General features: G+C 52.4%; 2 protein-coding genes across 3 annotated transcripts in view; one reads left to right on the forward strand and one right to left on the reverse strand.

Annotated features, from left to right (window-relative positions):
• The window catches only part of UBN1 (ubinuclein 1), a 31,637-nt gene extending 28,697 nt beyond the window's left edge, over positions 1-2,940 (forward strand). For both annotated transcript variants that reach the window (XM_008569118.1, XM_008569119.1), the window contains one exon: positions 699-2,940. In XM_008569118.1, coding sequence (XP_008567340.1) covers positions 699-748 — 50 coding nt within the window. In that variant the 3' untranslated portion in view covers positions 749-2,940. The remainder of the gene's footprint in view (positions 1-698) is intronic.
• A 151-nt stretch (positions 2,941-3,091) lies between these two features.
• PPL (periplakin) overlaps positions 3,092-21,233 on the reverse strand; it is a 47,748-nt gene continuing 29,606 nt past the window's right edge. Inside the window, exons 5-22 of the mRNA XM_008569120.1 lie at positions 21,030-21,155; positions 20,895-20,936; positions 19,686-19,847; positions 19,475-19,582; positions 17,945-18,040; positions 16,195-16,317; positions 15,937-16,083; positions 15,144-15,295; positions 14,238-14,335; positions 13,876-14,033; positions 12,670-12,848; positions 12,454-12,592; positions 11,497-11,690; positions 9,837-9,987; positions 8,969-9,052; positions 8,094-8,204; positions 7,447-7,539; positions 3,092-6,642 (exon numbers count right to left, since the gene is read on the reverse strand). Coding sequence (XP_008567342.1) covers positions 3,979-6,642; positions 7,447-7,539; positions 8,094-8,204; positions 8,969-9,052; positions 9,837-9,987; positions 11,497-11,690; positions 12,454-12,592; positions 12,670-12,848; positions 13,876-14,033; positions 14,238-14,335; positions 15,144-15,295; positions 15,937-16,083; positions 16,195-16,317; positions 17,945-18,040; positions 19,475-19,582; positions 19,686-19,847; positions 20,895-20,936; positions 21,030-21,155 — 4,827 coding nt within the window. The 3' untranslated portion in view covers positions 3,092-3,978. The remainder of the gene's footprint in view (positions 6,643-7,446; positions 7,540-8,093; positions 8,205-8,968; positions 9,053-9,836; positions 9,988-11,496; positions 11,691-12,453; positions 12,593-12,669; positions 12,849-13,875; positions 14,034-14,237; positions 14,336-15,143; positions 15,296-15,936; positions 16,084-16,194; positions 16,318-17,944; positions 18,041-19,474; positions 19,583-19,685; positions 19,848-20,894; positions 20,937-21,029; positions 21,156-21,233) is intronic.

The following is a 21,233-nucleotide window of genomic DNA, read 5'->3' on the forward strand; positions in this document are numbered from 1 at the left end:
CGGGTTCGGATCCTATATAGGGATGACCGGTGCGCTCACAGTGCTCACTGGCTGAGCGCGGTGCGGCTGGTCTCAGAAAGGAAAAAAAAAAAAAAAAAAAAAAAAAAGATTGCTTTCTTGTACCCTCCTCCTGTGTTTCCTCTGGGCATCAAAAGTGGTCAGCAGAGCCACTGTGCTAAAACAGATCCTCCAAGTGCACATTCAGGGTACGTGAATAGTTGTGAGTGGAAAGCTGTGTGCGTGCCTCAGCTGTGTGACTTGTGTCTGCTTTGCTTTCTTCCTTCCCTATTATGTAGACGCAGAATGCTAGTGCTCTTGAACTTGTCTTGACAGGACTCAAGGGTCTTTTGTTGGTAAGAGAATGATCATTGCTGCCTTGAGTTCCCTGTGATCGTCAGGCCTCACTACTGAGACTTGAAGTGGCCTGAGTTGCACAGCAGAATTGCTGTTCTGTGACCATTGTACTCAGCAGCCACCTGCCTGTTCAGCACTAGTGCCCATGCATGCTGCAGGCTGCTGTGAACTGAGCGCACCCTAATAACCACCATCAAGTGTTCCTTGGCTTGTGTGAGCCTTAGAACCCTCAGTGTTCAGGGACTTTTGCTACTGAAGTGATCCCCTTGAGCTTTGGTTGCTGCTGCCTTAAGGGAATCAGAGATCCTGAATGACTTGTATTGTTTTTGTTTATTCTTTTCCAGATGCTTCTCAGCTTCATGGGAAAGGGCCCAGCATACCACGGAAATTGTGACTACTTCAGAGGAAAGGCTCGACTAACTTGGGTCTGGGTGAACGCCAAACATGCAGGTCCCCAAATGGACATTCACTGCGCTCTTTCTGCCAGTTATTTTTCTTCTGCAGAAGGCATGAGTTCTCTCTTCTTGGCACTTCCTACCTGCCTTCAACTAGGGGTGCAGCCCCGTGCCGCCCATGAGGCACTCACTGACCTGGTGCTCTGGGCCTCACGCTGTCGCTGGACAGTCATTGGAGGGCAGCCCTAGTCTGGGGAGCATGCTGGGCCATCTGTGTTCAAGAGCACGGGTTTTCATGAGCTGCAGTGGCAGATCAGTTGGCACACCTCTGTTTTAAATCTGCCCACCCCCTGGCATTTGGTCAGAGTACCTCATGCCACCCTACTGGTCAGGGTCTCCTTCTGACCACAGTAGGGCCCAGCATCTATCCCATCCCCAGGCTGTGTGCTCAAGAGGACAAAACGGGGGCTAAAGCCACACCTGGGAGACCTACCTTGTCTCTTTGCAAAATACTAAGAACACCTAATGTGTGCTCATTGTGGGGGTCCAGTTTTTCCTCTGAACATGATAATGAAGCTCTTTTAGAGAAAAGACGTTTGTAAATTCAGCAGTTGTGATAGGATTTTTAAAGACACCTATTTTGGGCTCAGTTTTCATCATTACCATTAAATGCATTGGATAGAATGGGACTATTCTCTACGTGTCATATTACAGGAAGACATAATTCCAGTGCCTTGATGGTGGAGCAGAATTTGACAACACACGTCCATTCAGCCCTCTGAGTGGATCTGAGATGAAGACCTTTTTTAAAGATATGTCTGTATTTAAGACATAGCCAGTTTTATTTATCTTTTTATGGTTGCACATTGTAATCTGTGCCGTCCTGACTTGAAGATTGGGCCCCCAAATCCGAGGTCCCAATTTAGCCAGGGCTCCCATTTTGTTTCTTCAGTTGTGCAGGTGGACTGCAGAGCCCCAGAGCACTTAATCTCTCTGAGAGCTGAGGATATGGGGGTTTCCAAGTCACAATAGACATTCCAGTTTGTCTTATTCTTAGAAATCATTCTTAGGTAGGCCTCTGTGAAGTGTCTGCCATGTAGAAATGGGCCTTGGCATCCTGGGGCTGTCCAGGCAGTGGGGCTGTGTGTTGACTTAAGGGTGATGTGCAGATGAGCTTGGAGAGGGTCAGAGAGAGATTTGGACAGTCACTGCAGAGCCCCCATCACTGAGCTGCTCACACTCCACTCATGGCTGTTCACAAGGATTTTGAGGCACTTGCCTATCCTTTGAAGCCTATGCGGTAGGTGAGTCTAAGCTGACTGCTTCAGCTAAGTGGTTTCAAACATGTTGAGGGCAGACAGCATTCTCAGCATTTGCACCTGTGTGAGGACATGATTGCCCTTTTGGTTCCTGACTCCCAGGCTACAGTGCTCAGTAACTCATTCATGTTGAGGTCTGTGGCCTTCCCGGTTTCCTGGGTAACAAGACCTCTCTGTCAGCTATTCAACCTGGCCTCTGCTCTGACTCCTTTTTTATGTAAGAATCAATCTGTATTTCACATTGGGCTAAGTGGATTCCTTATCATATATATTTTTCACAACTTGGATTTCCAGTTTGTTTACAGAATAGTATTAGGTAGTAGCAAAAGAGCCAAAGAAGAGATTTGTATTGCTGAGCTCAAAGCCGAGCAGAGGCCATCAATGAATGCTGAGCGGTGGGAATTCTCCAGGCTTCTCAGCCATGAACATCTGGGTACCAGTCCCAGCCCTACTTCCTTCCCCTTTGGTGCTCCCTCCTCCCCGTGTACCAGTGAGTGTGCAACTGGAGCAGAATACCCTCATTTTTAAGAATCTAGTGATGCCTCTTGCCTCAGGGAAACGTTTCTTTGATGGGGAGTTTGAGATTTCTTTTTCTTTATGCTTTATTTGTGGTAACGAAAGAGTGAATGACATAAACAGCCATGGCAAGGCAGATCTGCAGGCCCGGCTGCTGCAGAGGGTGGGGCAGAGTGGGCTTAGGGTCTGGGGGCTGCAGGGGTTTCCTTGGCACAGCAAAAGTAAGCACTTATCGGGTGTGGCCGTTTCTTAGGTGTGAGAGGGGCTGTGGCTTTTGTGCAGCGACTATGTTGGCGGTGTGGAAATTATTAATCTTGTATAAAGCAACTCAATAAATCGTTTTGAGATTTCCAAAACATTTTTCTCATTATTTTCTTTCTACCATATTTGCAAATAATTCCTCCCCCATAGGAGCTGGTGTATAGAGAATGTCCATGTTGGCTGAAAGCCAAGAGGGAGTTGGGGGATAAGCTTCACATGAGAAAAAGGAAGCACACTGGCCATGAATTAGAATCAAGCCACCAGGTTTTTATTTTCATGCTGTAAAGTTCCCTATCCCTTCCCATTTTCCTACATAATACATGAGATACAGAGAACCAGAAATTCATTTAGTGAATAATCAACTTTTGTATACCTAAATACCAGTGAGAGAATAAGTAAGACCTGTAAGGCACTGAAACTAAGGCTAACAGCAACACAATCCACTATCAAAGTATTTTAATTTCATAACCATGAAACATTCTCTGATGGTGTGTTTTTCGGGGATAATCTAGTTGACAATTTGCATCCACTCTAGCACCAGGGCAAGACACTATTCTGGTTTCTGTGTGTCTTTTCTGGCACAGAGCCCAAATCTGTCTCATGAGCAGAGTAGCTACTGAGGAGGCCTCTCTGATCGAGAGTCGGTTCTCAACTAGAAATGTAGATGGGGTGTCAATGTGGGGCAGCAGCCCCAGTGGGCCCAGGCCTTTGATGAATGAATGACAAGGCGGCAGAAGGGTGGCCCTTCCGGCCTGGAGTCCACCGTCTGGGTATGCTCAGGCCCATTCTGCATTGGCAGGCTTGTCCACCTTGGTCGTCTCATGCTTTAGTAGTTTTCCAATTGTTTTCAGGTATCACGGGAATCTGTTGATGGGAGTGTATTGGAAAAGGGAGAAAAGAGAGGGGCATTGGGGTTGTCAGATCAGAGGATGAAGCGGGTCCTTCCCCCAGGCCGAATGACAGTCCAGATGATAGTTGCCTGTCTGCAGCCAGTGCCTGTCCGCTCGTATGTGAACTGCACTCTAAGCAGCCTGACAGCGAGGGTGTGGATCAGATGCTTGGCTCGGCACAGATTAGAGCCTGCACCAGGGCCAGCCACCTGCCTCCCAGAAGAGACTGATAGAGGGCTGTGCCTACTTGCGCCCTGACACCAAGACTGCTAGCTCCTGAATGGACATATCCTTGTTGACGTAGCGGTCATACTGAGCAGGGGTCAGCCTGCCATTCTGCAGGGCCTCCTCAATGGAGAACTTCTTGCCAGACTTCCTGTCATGTATCACTGAAGACTCCCCATTGGGACCCTTCATGGATATCTCCTCCCAATCGCACTCCTGGCTTCTGAGTTTCACGAACATGTTCCAGTCGATGAGTCCAACCCGGTGGGCTTCCTCAGGGGACAGCTCGCGGCCTGTGTCGGGGTCAATGACCACAATGGAGCGTCGCAGATGGTTCTCCCTCTGTTCCCTCTTGATGGCCACAGAGCCCAGGCGCTTCTGCAGCTCATCGATCTCAAGATCTTTGTCTCTGGAGAGCCTCTTGAGGTCATCCAGCTCTCTCTCCAGGGATGACAGTCTGGAGTCAAGGTTGGTGCCTGCGTCCACTGCCATCGTGTTCCGCAAGTCTCTTGTTTCTGTTGCTACCATTTCAATTTCCGATTGGAGCCTTCGGGTCTCGAGCTGCAGGTTTTGTCGCTCCAGCTGTAATTTGTGGTTTTCTTCCCTCAAGAAGTCCAGTTCCTTGGATGACTTGGAGTTATGGAATTCCAGCTCGGATAACTTGGCTTCCAGCTGACTGATCTCGGCATCCAGCTCCCTCTTCCTCCGGCTCTCCTCCTCCAGGCTCTTCTTGAGCTTCTGGATCTCTTGCTCAGTGTCGCCTTTCTCCACCTGGATGCTCTCGGAGAAGACCACCTTCTCCTTGACCTCAGCCTTCTCCAGGGTGGCCAGTTTCCTTCTCAGGGTCTCGAGCTCACCTTCCAGCAGCTGCCGCCGGTGTTGCTCTTCCTCCAGCTGCAGCTTGAGCAGGGTGTGCTCCCTGGCCTGCTGGGGGTCCTGCTGCAGGACTACCTTCTGCTTGCGGGTCACTTTCTCATGGGCCTTGGCCTCCTCCTGTTCCAGTGTGGCCAGCTGCTGCCGCAGGCGTTGCACCTCGCGCTCAGCCTCCCTGCGTGCCTGCCGCTCGCGCTCCAGCTCCTCCAGCTGCCGCTCCAGCTCCCCACGCCGGCGCTGCAGGCGCCGCAGCTCAGCACGCAGCTTGTCGATGTGCTGCAGCTCCATGTCGATGCTCTCCGTGAAGGCGCTCACCTCAGCCTGCAGGCCCGGCTCCTCCTCGTACCTGACCACCTCCTGCTGCACCACTCTTTCCTTCACCTGCGAGAGCTCCTCCTCCTTCTGCTGGATCTTCTCCTCCTGGGCAGCCCTCTCCCTTTCCAGATCCACTTGCTTCTTCTGTTCTTCTGACAGCTTTGCCCTCAGAGACTCCACTTCCTGTTTGGTATGGGGGTCTTCCTGGAATTGGAGGATCTCCTGGACCACCTCTTTGGTCTGGACCTGAGGCTTGGTGTCTTTCAGGGACTGGATTTCCTGCTTCAGCTGGTAGATCTCTAAATCACACCTTTCGATCAGTCTGGTCTTGTCAAAGATCTCCTCCCGGAGCCGTTGAAGCTCTTTCTCCATCTCAGGGTCTGTCTTGTACTTAATGACTTCCTTGGTCACTTCTTTGACTTCCACCTGGGGGCCCCGCCTCCTGAGGGCCTCCAGCTCGCTCTGGTAGCTCTTAAGTTGCTCCTCGGCTCCCCTGTACTTCCGCTCCTGCTCCACAAGCTCCAGGCGGAGGTTGGCCACCTCGCTCTCTGCCTTGGGGTCTGGCCGCACGATCTCCCGCACTTTCTCCTGTACCACCACTTTGGCGTTTTCCTCTTCCAAGGCCCATATCTTTCGGAGCAGCTCGGTCTTCTCCCTCTGGCTGGCACGAAACTTGGCGGCTTCATCCTCATACTGGCAGGTGAGGTTGCTGACCTCCCTCTCGGTGGCCATGTCCTTCTCCACCTTGAGCACCTCCTTGACGGTGATCTTGCCCTCTGCCATGGCCCGCTCCTTCTCCAGCCTCTTGAGCTTGTCCTGGAGGAAGTGCAGCTCCTCCTCTTGCTTCTCCCTGAGCGCACCCTCTCGCTGGTGCTCCTCCTGCAGCTGCCGGTGCTCCGCCTCCAGCTCAGGGTCATTCTGCAGCTTCACCACCTCCTTCTCGGTGACCTTCTCCTGCACCCGGCTCTTCTCCTCAGCTAGAGTAGCCACACGCTGCTGCAGCAGGAGCACCTCTGCCTCCCGGGCGCTCTTCTGCCGCCTCAGCACCTCCAGCTCCTCCCGCAGCTGCAGGACCTCGTCCGCCTGGGCTCTGTCGGGCTCAATGCGCAGGACCTCCTTGACCACATACTCCTGCCCCCCATCCCTGGTCTCCTGCTCCAGAGCACGCAGCTGCAGCTGCAGTGCCTCCAGCTCCTCCTGCAGCAGCTGGTTCTTATGCTGCTCCTCCGCCAGGGTCTGCTGCAGCTGCTGAAAGCTCTCGTCCAGCATGGGGTCCGGCACCTTCTTCAGCACCTCCTTCCTCACCACTGACTCCTGAGGCCTCTGGTTCTGCAGGGTCCAGATTTCCTCCTGGGCGCTCTTGACCTCATTCTCCAGCTGCTGCCTCCTCTCGCTCTCCTCATCCAGCTCCTTCTGAATCTTCCACGTCTCTTCCACCCTGGACCCCGGCTTGCTCCCTTGCAGTGTCTCATGGGTCACTTCTGCCTCCGGCTGCTGCAGTGGAGAAGACAGCACATGGTTAGAGCCAGCCTCTCCCCACAGGCCTGTCCCCACCTTGTCAGAGCAGATCTGGGTCACCCGGAACAGGTCAGACTGGTTGTCCTGTGATCCCAAGGGACTCCCTCAGTGCTGGTTCATGTTCCTTCGAGACTTCTAGGGTTACTTTTGAAAGTGGTCAAACAACTAGTTCAGGTATTTTAAATTAGTAAAATATTTTAAACTGCAGAAGAGTTTAAAGTGAAGCTGTGTCCCCACCTCTGGTCCTGTTCCTAGGAATGTCTGTCAGCCTTAGAGACATTTTCTGTGCTCACACAAGCATGTATATTTTTAGTGTGCACCATGTGTTTATTTTTTCTGCACAAATGGTAGTCTCTTGTTGTGTACCCTGCTGCTTATTGAACTTAATATATAGAGACAATTCCACTTCAGCACAGAGAGTGCTACTTCATTATTTAACAGCAACATAATTTTCCATTGTATGGACAGACCATAATTTAATTAGCCCATTGCTGATAAATACTGAGTTGCTTCCAGTTTCTTGCTGTCATAAACATTATGGATTTTAAAAATAACTTTTACTAGGACCTCTGTAAATGTTTATTGAATTGAATACATACATTATCCACAAGTCAGTGGAAGCATTGACTTGGGCTGGTATTTGCTCTGGTGTTGCCCAGAAACGTCAGCAGGGGACACTCCCATCAACTCCCAAGCTCTTTCTCTCAGACACAGTGAGTCTTTTATTTCTCACCCTGGTTAGCATAGTTTTACATAGAATTTCTTACTAAGACTGATTACCTGTCTCAGGAGATTCAGAGCAAACTCCAGATTCTGCAGCCTCTGTCTGTTGATGGCATTAACTTCAGTGAACTTCGCAGCCAGAGCCGCTTCCTACAGAGAAGAGTTTTTGGAGAGCAGTCAGCAGTCAGGAATCAACAGGCTAAGTGAAAAAGAGCTAGAAAGCTCGGACATAGTTTTCGAAGTCTGTCATTTGGGCTAGAGGGATGGCTCTTCCCATCCCTACCTGGAGCTTTACCATAGTCTCATTGGGAGAGAAAACAGGACTTAGAGTTAGAAGATCCCCATGACCTTTAGCAGCCTCCTTACCTCTCTGAGCCTAGATCCCTGTGACCTTGAGCAACCTCTCTACCTCTCTGAGCCTTCGTGTTCTCGCATGTGAAAAGGGCTCATGATGGCAGCCCTCCACCGTGTGCTTACTGAGCGTGGCAAAGCGGAAGCTTCCCAAATCTCTACCACTGGTCCAGACACTTCCACTAGCTGTCTTTGTGGGCATATCCATGTCGCTGACCCAGAACACATGCACTGTCATCTCTCACCAAACCTGTTTGCACCAGGAGGGCTCTCAGCCCCGTTTTCCAACTGCGTGTGCATCTCTGATGGCTGTGGGCTGTGCTCTCTGCCCTGGCCAGGCCCACCCCACTCACCTCCTCCTTCACTCTGGTGGCAGGAGACTGGAGTCTGGCCCTCTTGCTCACGTTCCTTCCGTTCTCCAAGTCAAGAAGTGACCGTAGTTTCTCTGCTTCTAACTCGTAGTCCTGGGTAAGAGAGGGACAGCGCAGAAAGCAGATGAGAGCCTATGAGAAGAGACTGAAATGTTTTTGAATACCCCACGCCCCTTCCAGCTGACCCAGACCCTTCACCATATGCTGGGTTTATAATCTGCACAGGTGCCCCTCACACCTGCACCCTGCTCTGACTGCCAAGAGGTTTTGAGAATTAGATGTATCAACCGTACATAGCAACATCACTGAACCACATAGAAAAAGTACCCCCAATCCCCCCACCTCCAAAGAGTCAGACTGCGTGCTCCCCTCTGACCTTCCCTTGCACCTAGAGATTCTGACATTCTGCTTCTTGTGTAACATTGTACTGTGAACTTCTCATATTGCCACCACCTAGTCTTTGTGCTGACTTTCTAATCCAAGTACATGCTGATCATTCACATAGCCATTCTGCTGCTATTGGACATTTAGGTCACTTCTAGTTTGCTTTGCTATTGTAAATAATGTTGTTACAACAGTTTTGTTTATCCTGCATTATTCTTTCATATTTTTTCCTTTAGGATAAATTTCCCCCAAAAGAGTTTATTGCTGCAAAGACTATAAAACCTTCTTAGGATATTCAGTACCTGGTACCATATGGTTTTTCCAAAGGGCTGTGCCAGTTTTGTACCACCACCAGCAGTGCCTGAGGGTGACCAGACCATCCCTGACCCTGCCATCCTGGTGCTCCTGTCTACTTTACTTAGTGGGAAGAGGCGCTTGCTGTTCATATTTTGGACAGAAGTTTCATGGCTCACCTTTACAGCCTGCTGGTACTGCTGGGAGTTGGTACAGACCTTGTGTACTTCCTGTTCCTTACTCGATATCTCATCTAGCAGATTCTGTAAAAACAACAGATTTTAAAAATCGAAACCGAAAACAAAACAAAAACCTGTTGATAAAGCTAGCAGAGTCCTTAGAATCTGAAATTGCTCTTCTGTCGTACAAAGTATAATGAATGGCTTCCTTGTACACGTTTGTTCACTATGAAAGGCAGTTCTAAGGCCCTGTGAGGAAGGGCCAAGAAGATAATTATCTTTGCCAGGAAACAAACGTTTATTGAGTGTTTTGAAACGCCAGGCACTGTTCTAATATCTTCCTTAGATTATCTCATTTAATCTTCATGATCTCCAGTTTATGAACGAGGAAATTGAGGCACAGTGAGGTTCAGGAAGTTGTCATGGGGACATGGCTGATGAAGCTGGAACTAGGATTTGAATCTGGACTACTGGAATCCTGTGTTCCTCATCCCCAACCGCAGGGCACTGCCAGGGGCATTGAGGGGGCAGGAACCTGAACTTGGGAAATGAGATTCTCCCCACAAGCGTTTTTCTTAGGTTTCTGTAGCCATTCTCTCATGTAGCCAGCAGCCTGCGCTAGGTGTCCATAGCAGGCCAAGCCCCAGGCTGGGCACTGAGGCAGGAGAGGCAAACAGGACACGACACATATAGTTCTTATGCTCAGAGTCAGGTGCTAGGAGCCACGCAGTTGAGGTCCGGTGAGGGCTGGTCTGCCAGGCCTGTGCCCTGCTCCGTTTCCCATAGGCCGGGCTCCCTCCACATAAAGGAGTCTGCTGGCCTTGGACCTGCTACCATGTGCCTGAAGAAGCAGAGGCAACCCTCTAACCTTCTGATTGTTCAGCTTGGTCTCCATCTGGCTGAGGCTGTCTGTCTCCCGGGGCTCGTAGCTGGGGATGCTGGACAGGAAATGGAGCACTCGGTCACGGCCACTGCAGTAGGTGTCGTAGGCAGCCCTGGCACTCTGCAGGCTCTGGACCCTGTGGGGGCAAAGCCAGTCAGGCCTCTGCCACTGCGGGCAGATGCCTCACTGAGCCCTTTAGAAAGAAGTCATCTGTCTTTATTTTTTTAAAAAAGAGGGAGAAAAACAAATGTAACCTAACTGGAAATAACCTAGACATTTACCAGAAAGGGAGTAAATGTGGAATGTTAAGTTGGAGTGTAGATAACAAGGTAGGTGCATAGGTTCTGACTTGCAAAGATGCCCATTGCATTACAGGACCTAAACTATAACCCGTGAGTCACAGGAGAAGCCACAGGGTGGTCAGGAAATCTCTGGAACTCACCGAAAATAAAAACTCATCAAAGTTTGTGGCACACAGCAAAAGGAGTATTCGGAGGGAGCTATATAGCATTAAATGCTGATATTAGAAAAGAAAAATGACCTGAAATCCAGTTTTTTTTTTCCTTTTTGTCTTTTTTCGTGACCGGTAACGGGATCGCAACCCTCAGTGTCGTGCCCGCACTGCGACCAGCAACGGGATCGCAACCCTCAGTGTTGCGCCCGCACCGCGCTCAACCAGTGAGCGGACTGGTCTCTACATGGGATCCGAACCCTCGGTGGGAGGGCCGCCGCACTCTCAAGCGCCGCACTCTACCGAGTGCGCCACCGGGCCAGCCCTGAAATTCACAGTTTAAGCTTCCACTTTAAGAAAGAAAAAGAAGAGCAAATTAAACCTAATATAAACATCTGGAAGGAAATAATAAAAGAACAGAAGTCAACGAAGCAGGAAATAGGAAAACAGAAATCCCTGGAAACAAAAAGCTAGTACTTTGAAATGATCAATAAATTGATAAACTTGAGACAGACTGATCAGAAAGAAAGAGAGAGAATGCAAAGACAACAAAAGAAGATATGACATCAGGAATGAGGAGGGGACATCACCTCAGAGCTGCAGACATGAAAGGATACCAAGAAAATATCATGAACAATTTTATGCCAATAAGTTCAACAGCTCAGATGAAATGGACAAATTCCTTGAAAGATTCAAGAACAGAAGACTGGAATAGTCCAGTATCTACTAAGGAGATAAAAACTCTTAAGAAAATACAGGCCCAGATGGCTTCACTGGTAAAGTCTACCAAGTATTTAAGGAAAAAATATCAATTCTACACAAACTCTTAAATGGAAGAGGAGGAAATACTCACTGACTCACGAGGCTGGAAAGATGTAGGACAGAAAAAAATAACAAAATACAGTATATATGGTATGTTGTCATTCATGTGTTCCCCGCCTGCCTACCCCAGCTTGTAGAAATTTTTGGAGGAATACACTAGAAACAGGTAACAGTGTTTACTGTGGTGAGGGGAAGCTGGTCATTGTAATCACTGTTAGCATTTTTTACTTTGTACATGTATTGCTTTTTCCAAAAAGAGGACTATGTAGAAAACAAAATCTTGGGTGGCATGAAGGATCCCAGCGTGGTGCCTTGAGGCAGACTGGCTGAGCCCCTCCAGCCCCTCCTGCCACTCATCGCAGTGCGCCTCACCTGTGGTCCACCTGTTGGCGCAGGTTGTCGAAGCGCTGACCCAGCTTGTGCACCTCGGCCTCCTGGCGCTCCAGGTCGGGGCAGTGCTCCTGGAAGCGGCTGGCCAGCGTGCTTGAGCACTGCTTGACTGCCTGCAGGTTCCTCTCCACCTCACCCAGGAGGGACTTCTGGGCCTGCAGCTCAGAGGCCATGGCCTGCCGGGACGGGGAAGGAGACGATGGCGCTGTGGCTGGAGCTCCAGGAGTGGGCAACACCACCCAAGGCACCTGGGCTGCCTGCTTTGGGAGGGCGGTTAAGCCAAGGAGTGGGAAGAACTGAGGCTTTGCCTCTGCACTTCTCCATGAACCTGGGTCACTTCTGCAATGTTCCATTTTGTTATAATAAACAAAACCCTGAAAAACTAACTTCTAAAAATCCTGCAGCGGGCAGCATGTGCCCTGGACTGGAACAGCCTGCCACTCTCCAGCCACAAGGCCTTGGTGAAGGCTTTGCTCTCTGAGCCAAGTCAGGAGCTGGGGCATGAATAACGGGCCACCATAGGGTCACAGACTTGAATGCATGAAGTGACCAAGGGAACCCGTAATGAGGCAGCAGGCATTGGGGCTAGGGGGGTGGGGGAGGTGGGCAGCTAACTTACTCTGGAGGCCATGGCCTGGGTGCTAGATCTGCTCGTCAAGAAATACGGGAAACCTGGGGTTTTATGCAGATACTTGATTGCAAAATACTGGCACCTGCAGTCCCACACAGGCCATGTAAATCCCATGAGCCGCTGGGATTTGTGCCCTGGCCTCTGTTGGCACCTCCCTGTTTGGCACTTGGTAGGCATTCCAAAGCTGGAGAGACAGGTGGCCGGTGAGGCTTGGGACTTTGCTATCTGGCTAGAGGCAGTGTGCGCATGTGTCTGCAGCCCTTGCCCAGCTCAGAGGAAGTCTCCTGAGATCCAGGTCTCAGACTCACCGCCAGCTCCTGCCTCTTGCTGTCCAGGGCGCGGCCGCTCTCAGGCACTGTGTTATCCTGGGCCAGCTGTGTCTCGTGCATGGCCAGCAGCTCCCGGCCCTGCTGCAGGCTCTTCTCCAGGTGGTTGGCCACACCCACCCTGAGGACAACAGTCAGGAGTCGGGGAGTGCCTGCTTGCCCCCCACCTGACCTCCCCGCTGCCCACCAGCCACCCACTTCTCCTGGGCCGAGTCCAGCAGCTGCACCAGGTGCTCATATTTGTGGTTGGTGTCCTTCAGCCGGGTCCTCAGCAAGGGGGCAGTGCCACTGCCCGGGAAGGCCTGGACAAAGGCCTCGCACTCGGCCGTGCTCCGCGCCTTCTCGGGCTCAATCTGCAACAGCTCGTTGGTGACGTTCTGTGGGGACCAGAACCCTCAGTGTGGGCCTCAGGCAGTCCTTTCCCCCAAGGATGTGCCCAGGCAGGCGCGGAGAGATCCCCACACTTCGGGACAGTGGAAGGAGCTGGGGAATGACGGGGCCTGGGCGCCAGCCGGGCGGTATGTGATTGCAGATAGTCTGTGAGCAAAATACTGATTCACAGGTAGGTGATCACCGAGTGCTTACCGGTGCAAGCATTTCATGTGGGTGGTCTCTTTTCATCTTTGGGGCAACTCCCAAGGTAGGTACCATACTCTGCCCATCCACGGGGGGGCCATTATGACTCCAGGAAGGGACCTGGTGGGGCCAGGCCACACCCGAGGGCCCTGGCCCCTCCACTCCCCACCACTGTACCAGGCATCCTCTTAGCTCCCACTCAGCCCTTACTAGCCATGAGGCCACATCAGGGGCTATTGTCCTCCTCTGTAAGACTGGAGTGATGTCCCCTGCCATGGAAGGCAGCTGTGGGGACTAGGGAGAGAAAGTGGCTATGCATGTGGGGCCCGAGCCAAGTGTCCACACGCATCATCTTGCTCCATCCTCCCAGTGGCCCTGCCAGTGGGCACCATCCCATTTTACTGAGGAAACCAAGGCTCGGCTTGAACAGCATGTCTGCAGTTAAGCAGCTAGTGACCTGGTTCTGTGGAATTCCAGCCTCTTGCTTGGCACAGAGCCGTGCAGGCTGATGTCACAGCTGTCATTGCTACAGCTACAATCCCAAGCCAGGCGTCAAGCTGCCGCCAATAAGCCTAGCAGAGGCAGCACAGACGTTGCTGGCCCTTCTCCTGGAGGTGAGTCTGGGGGGTGCCAGGGCTAGGCACCTCCTCGGAGGCCTAAATTTCATCTAGAACCAGGAGAGGTTATAGGGACAGCCCTACCACTGCATGACTCAGGACCTCGTTACATGCGGCACCTACAGTGAATGTCCCAGGACCCCATGGGATGAGGCCTTGACAGGGGCCCCAGATTGCCAGGGGGCCAGTCTGTGCCCCAGTCCAGTGGTACCTTGAGGTCCTTGGCCCGCTCGGCACTGTCCTGCACAGCCCGGCCCTGCTCCAGCGGTGGCCGTAGGATCCCTGTGATGGCCTTCTCCTGCCGGTCTAGGTAGCTGGCCACCTTGTCCAAGCCAGCCAGCAGCTGCCGCCCCTGCAGGTCAGAGGCATCTGCTGGAGGGAGGACACAGTCAGGGGTGATGGCAGAGGCAAGAGGCCCAGGGAGCGGGCATTGGAGGCCACTTGGGACCTTGGGGGCCAGCCCAGCCTCCCCCGACCCCATGCCAGACCCCTGCCATCCCATCCATGGCACAGACCCTGGGTCTAGCCCCGCCTTCCCAGGCCCCCAAGCCTTGGGCAGGCGGCTGCACCCACCTCCAGGGTTCTCCACCTTCAGCACCTCATGCCGCTGCTGGAGCGCGCACTTGCTCCCAGCCGCCTTGTGCCGCACACTCCGGTACTGGCTGCCCAGGCTATGAGAACAAGCAGCAGCTGTAGCCCAGGGCAGCCCACCACCCCCCACCGCAGAGGCTGGACCCTGGCCTCTGGCTTGGCAAACAGCCCAGGGAAGCCACACAGCTCATCAGAGAAGTTGAAAACACGGCGTAATGACAAGGGCTTGTGTGACTTGGTCTCCCTCTGCTTCTGGATTCAGAAAGACCCCTTCCCTCCCTCTCTCCTTCCTTTCTTTCCTCTCTCCATCCCTCCATTCTCTTTTCTTCATAACAAGCCTTACTACCTAAAATGTTTGCTCATTAGTCTTCTCTACCAAGATGTTACCTCTGAGGGAGCAGTACATAGTAGGTGCTCAACAAATATTTGTTGAATGAATAAATGAAGGCATTCCTTGAATCATTCACTCATTCAGCAAAGTTCTTTGAGTAACTTCTTGGCTCCAGGCACTGTACTAGGCCCTGGAGAGACTAAATCCAAGGAGCTGAGACTAAATCCAAGGAGCTGAGACTAAATCCAAGGAGCCTAGACTCAGCAAGACTGAGGCAAGCACAGATTCTTAATGAAAAGCGGCTCCTGCAGAAGGCAGTGGAGGGACAAAGAGGTCGCAGTGCTGATCCTGGAGCAGGTGGAGGGTTGGGGAGCGAGGGCTGAGTCCTCAAGCTGAGGAGTCCCAGTCAGCCAGGCAGCGAGCAGGTGTTGCAGGTAGAGAGAGCAGCACATGCAAAGGCCCAGGGGTGCTGGTAGAGAAACTGCTCACCAGGCTGGACCCACAGCCACACACACAAACTCAGCAAGGCACACTGGCTCCCTCCCTTGTCCCTGTACCTGTCAGCCAGAGCCAGGGTCTCGGGGTCGGTGGGGGGGATCATGAAGCAGACAGCTGGAGCCGTGATCTTGTTCCCGGCACCATCCAGGAGCTCCCAGCTCTCCCCGTTGTTCTTCTGCAGAGTGTAGCTGTAGCCCCGAGAGATCAGGCCCTGGCAGGGGCAGGCCAGTCAGGATACAGGAGATCTGCCTCAGTGGTGGCCTGGGAGCCCCGGCCATCATCTCACCCCCTGCCTCCCTAACCCTGAGACCTGGAGAGTCTTACCCCATTTCTTGGATACTCCCCAGGATGTCTCACCATAGAGAGAGTTGGGAGGGGCCCACATGAAAGAGACATGTTGGGTCTGTCAGCCCAGCAACCCACCTCAATTTCCCTCTGGGGAACCATCCCTGTCTACTCCCATCCATTCCCAGCTTCCAGATGGACATGTGACTCAGGCCCAGCCAATGAGAGACTGGCTTCTCCAGCCACAGTGATTGGTTCAGGGTGGACACATGACTCAAACCAGCCCAATGAGAGCCTTCCCTAGGACTTTTGCTGGAATGACTGGGGTTGCTGAGCTGGTAGAATGTAAGGCCAGGGTGGCTGGGTGGGGGCAGAGTGGGGGGTACACATCTGCCCCCACTAGGGGAAGGGTTGACAGAGAGTGACATCAATGACCAAGACAAACACAGGTTCCTGAAAACATCATTTGAGGCCCTGGCTCCAGCCATGTTACACCTAAGACTTTTCAGTGATATGAAAAGAGGCAGATCCAGGCCTAGCCTGCCTGTGGTGCCTGGGCAGGCTCACCTCATCACACTCATAGTCACAGAGCGCCTCCACGGGGATGGGCTTGAGCGGTGTCTCCCGGCGGTACTTGAGGGGCACCACCTGCTGCCCTCGCTTCTGCAGCCCCCGCACCACGTCCTCGTACTTGTCCAGAGCCTTCTCCTGATCCTGAAGAGAGTGAGGTGGGGAGCCTGGTGAGACTGCAGCCTTTCTTTGGTGCTAGGGGGCCGAACAAGCGATGGGGACAGGGGCCCACAGTCAGCTGGGCCCATCACGCACGTCCAGCTCCCGCAGCAGCAGCTCGATCTGGTATCGGTCCTTGAAGTCGGGGCTGTATTTCTGGTCTAGGTCAGAGTCCACTTTGCGCAGCAGCTCCTGAGCGTCCTTCACGTCTTTATGGAACTGGGGAAGACCAGGTGGCCGTATCACAGCCAGGAAACCACTAGAACTGCTGGGGCTTCTGGCTGTGGCTTCAAGCTCATTGACCCCTCCCCCCATTCCTGCCAGGTGGGGCTGGGCCTCCCACTCTCCCTGAATCCAGGATGGGACCCTCTGCTGAGCCTCAGGCTCCTCCACTCAGGGACACCCCCACCTTCCCCTGAGGCCTCATGGGGAAGAAGTGGGATCCCTTCCCATCCGTCCACAAGATGCTACCTCTACGACACATTAAGTTTTCTTCTATATCAAAAAGTTTTGGGTTCTCTTTTATTCCATTCCTCTCTCTGTGCCGGGAACACCCTGACTTGATACTATAAATTCTAAGTCCTGACATATGCCTGTCCTTTTTGTTCTCCAAAATTCTCTCGCCCATTCTTCAGTCCATCAGCTCTTGATTCATTCCTTGTTAGCTCTCCCCTGGGCTGAACATGCGGGCTGCAGCCATGAGTGGGATGACTTTGGGATCCCTGTGAAGCTCACAGTGTGGCTCAGATGCTGAGCCAGGAGTTCGCGGCGTCAGCTAAGTTTCCCCAGGCCCCCCAGTGGTAAGAATCACCTGCAGCTCTTGTTAAAAACATGCATTCCTCTGGACACAAACAGGTGCCCATCGACAAATGAATGGATAAGCACAGTGTGGTCCATGCACACCATGGCATATTATTCACCCTTAAAAAGGAAAAAAGCTAATGGACCGCAATAATCAACCACCTTGTATATCGACAAAATAAAATTAAAAAAAAAAAAAGGAAAAAAGCCCTGACACATGCTAAAACACACATGAACCTGTTCACACTACACTCAGAGAAGCAGGACACAAAAGGACACATGTTATCTGGTTCCACTTACTCCTCATATCCATTCTAGGAAGGAAATATCTCGAATGGGCAAATCCAGAGAGACAACAAGTAGATTAGAGGTTACTAGGGGCTGGGGGAGCAGGGATGGGAAGTGACTTCTGATGGGTTTGGAGCTTTTATTTGGGGAGAAGAGGAAGTTTTGGAAATAGAGTTGATGATTGCACAACATTGTCAATGTAATAAACGCTACTGAATTGTACACTTAAAAATGGCTAGAATGGGGCTGGCCCAGTGGCGCACTGCTACAGGGCACCGCTTGGGAAGCGCGGCGGCGCTCCCGCCGAGGGTTCAGATCCCACATACGGACCGGTTCCCGCTCACTGGCTGAGCGAGGTGTGGGAGCAACACCGAGGGTTGCGATCCCGTTGCCGGTCCCAGTCCGGTACGGGCGCGACACTGAGGGTTGCGATCCGTTGCCGGACACGAAAAAAGACAAAAAAAAAAGGAAAAAAAAAATGGCTAGAATGGCAAATTTTATGTTATATGTATTTTAGCAAAATTATCAACCCCACACTCATTCCTGGGCCCCATAAGAATCTGGTGAATCAGACTCTCTGGCCCCAGTCCCCAGGGAAGACATGGAAGGGCCCAGCAAGCTTGGGACACACCTGTGTGCACCATTAGAAGCGTGGGTGCTAGAGGGCCTGGGAAGGCACCCTAAGTCTCCTGGACCAAGCTGTACAAGGCCATGAGTGGTGCCAATGCTGGTGGGCCCTGGTGAGCCAAGTGGGTACCTGGTGATAGTCCTCCATGTACTTCAGGTGGCTCTCCTCACAGATGAGCAGGTTCAGGTACTCCTTCCAATCTGCATGCACAGCCTCCATGTGCGCCTGCCAGGAAAAGGAGGGGCAAGTCACTGTTGGCCAGGTGCCTGGGAAGCCAGGGGAAGGACTGGCGGGATTCCAGGCTGGAGAATGGTGGGGGAGGGAGGCATCTGGCATCTGCCTTGGGTGTGGCTCCCACAGAAGTAACCAGCTCCTGCTAAGGGTGGCAAGGGGAAGAAAGGGGGGGCATGTCAGGCAGACAAGAAGGACTGCCGTGTACAGGTGGTCAGGTTGTGCACTGCACAAGGGACTATGTCTGCCCAGAAGTAGTGCCTTTTAAAAATTCCCATAAAGGAGGGCCGGCCAGTGGCTCTCTTGGGAGAGCGTGGTGCTGACAACACCAAGTCAAGGGTTAAGATCCCCTTACCGGTCATCTTTAAAAAAAAAAAAAACATTTTTGTCACCCCAAAAAGATCTCTCATGACCAGAGTCACCTGCAGCCCTATGCAACCACTAGTCTTGTTTCCGCAGACTCATTTTTTCTGGACATTTTACATAAGTGGAATCAAAAACTATTTATGTTGAAGGCCGGCTCATAGCTCACTTGGGAGAGTGTGGTGCTGACTCATAAAGGAAGGCTGGCCGGTTAGCCCATTTGGTTAGAGTGCAGTGTTGGTAACACCAAGGTCAAGGACTGGGATCCCTGCACCGGCCAGCCACCAAAAAAGAAAAAAAATATTCTCACAAAGGCAGTGTAGAGGGTTGAACAGTATCTTCTCAAAATTCTTGTCTACCCAGAACTCAAAAAGTGACCTTATTTGGAAATAGGATCTTTGCAGATTTAGTTAAGGATCTCGAGGTAAAATCATCCTGAAATTTGGGTGGGCCCAAAATCCAGCGACTGGTGTCCTTATAAGAAGAGGAGAGGACACAGAGAGACAGGGGAGAAGGCCATGTGGCGATGGAGGAAGAGATTGGAGTGATGTAAGCCAAGGACTGTCGGCAGCCACCAAAAGCTGGGAGAGGCAAGAAAGAAATCTCTCCTGAGGACTTCAGAGGGAGCAAGGCCCTGGGACACCCTGATTTCAGACTTCTGGCCTCCAGAACTGTGAGAAAATGAATTTCTGTTGCTTAAAGCCACCATGTTTGTGGTAGTTTGTTGTGGCAGAATTAGGAAACTCATACAGGCCCCTTATGGGCTTCAGAAGTCCGGGGGCTGAGGGTAGGATGTGGCGATGGATGGAGATTAGGAGAGGACGGCTGGCCGGCTGGCTTAGTTGGTTGGAGCGTGGTGCCGATAACACCAAGGTCCAGGGTGTGATCCCCGTACCAGCCAGTGCCAAAACAAAAACAGAAACAAAAAACTCAGCAAACAAAAAAGATAAGGAGAGGAGGCAGCATCAGAGCAAGTCAGGCGTATGGAGACAGACAGACACAGGACGCAGCTCAAGCTCCAGGTGGCCCAACCTGGAGGAGGCGTCCCCTCCCAGGCACACGCACCTCAATGGAGTTCCTCCCGGGGTGCTCAGCCACTAGCAGCTGGTCACCCTCACTGTGCAGCTTGTTGATTCTCTCCTCTTTGGCCTCCAGGTTCCGGTTGATGAAATTCTGCAGTGGAAGGGGGAGTGGGAGGGGAGTGGAGGGGACTCAGAGCCCAGCCAGGCAGCCCCATGTCCCTCCCAGGCTCTCTCCCCCAGGCCCCCATGCCCACCTCGTACTGGCGCCGACGGCTGGGGTAGTCGAGGTTGCGGTCGCTCCAGTCGTATTGCATGCGACCCCTGGCCTGCTGGTCCAGCCAGTACAGCTCATTGGTGCAGCGCTGCATGTAGTCCTGCAGCGAATTCAGGTGCTGCTGCCGTGCCTGCGATGCCGCCTGTGGGGATGGGGGCGAGGACAGAGCTGGATCCTCGGGGCACCTGGCCACTGCAGGCCTCCCTCTCCACCTCCTGCAGGGCCCAGATGTGGCCAGTTTGAGGACAAGCCAAGCTTGGCTACGTCCCAGACAGGCTCCCTTGGACAAGTCACCTGACCCTCCAAAACTCATTCATTCATTCTGAAATATTTAATGAGAACCTACTATGTGCCAGATATGGGTCCAGGCACTGGGGATACAGCAGAAAGGAAACAGACAAAATCCCTCACTGAACTGACATTTTCCTGGAGCCTCAGTTTACCTGTCTGTAAAATGGGATAACAGCATTCCTGGCCCCATAGGGCACAGAGACTGGCACACAGTTGGTGCTCAATAAGTGTCAGCAGCTACAACTTCCATTTTTATCACGATCATCTTAGAGGGGCCTGGAAGGAGGAGGGAGGTTTGCATTTTGCTCTGCAGAAGGAGAACAGTAGGACACTAAGAACATGTATGTCAGGGCCCCCACATACCAGAACCGTGCTAAGCGCTTCTCCAACATTAACTAATTCAGTCCTCAAAGCGACCCTATGAGATGGGGACAAGTAGGAGCTCCATTTTACTGATGAGGAAACTGAGGCTCCAAAGGCTAAGAAACTTGCTCAAGGGTCTCTCCACCAACAGGCAAGGGGTGGAGGCAGCTCCCTGCTGCTGTGGGACGCTGCCTCTGTATTCTCATGTCTCAGATGTTTGAAACGTTTACGATCAGGAGGCACCTGTGCATCACTGTGAGATTTTAAAAAGAACACCTTCTTTAAAGGTTTTGAAGAGGGAAATAAGAAGCTTTTGTATAGGAAGTGGGTGGTGTCATATTTGGCACACAGTAGGTGCTTAATAAAGAAATAAGCAGCATGTTGCAGGACAGGCTGCATCCCTGGGTTCTATTAGGGTCTTCCTTGAGCACACAGGGCAAACTGGGTGGCCTCTCGGGAAGAGGCTGGGTTGCCAGCTCCAAGCTTCCTGTTGCTCATGTCCCGGTGAGGCAGCCTTTTCCCAGGGGCTTCTCACCAGCAGTTTCTGGTACTTGGCCTGTAGTTCGCTGTTCTGCTCCTGAGGACAGAGCCGAGGGCACAGGTGAGGGCCAGGATGCAGGTGCATCCCCCTCCTTCCCTGGGCCCCCCACCGTCACTGCCACACGCCCACCTTGTCCCCGTCCTTGGCCAGGTGGGGCCCAATGGCCTTGACCTCATTGTGGAAGATGTTGTGCTGCTCCACTTGCTGATCCACCAGTGGCAGCTCTGTCTCAAAGCTCTGGCTGCTGAGCTTGTCCTGGCCGGGTGAGCAGCGAGAAAACATGCAGGGGGTGGGCTGGGGGCCTGGGACTCGCAGCCCACCTCAGCTCTCGTC

The sequence above is a fragment of the Galeopterus variegatus genome, unplaced genomic scaffold, assembly GCF_000696425.1.
Source record: "Galeopterus variegatus unplaced genomic scaffold, G_variegatus-3.0.2 Scaffold466, whole genome shotgun sequence".
Classification (NCBI taxonomy): domain Eukaryota; kingdom Metazoa; phylum Chordata; class Mammalia; order Dermoptera; family Cynocephalidae; genus Galeopterus; species Galeopterus variegatus.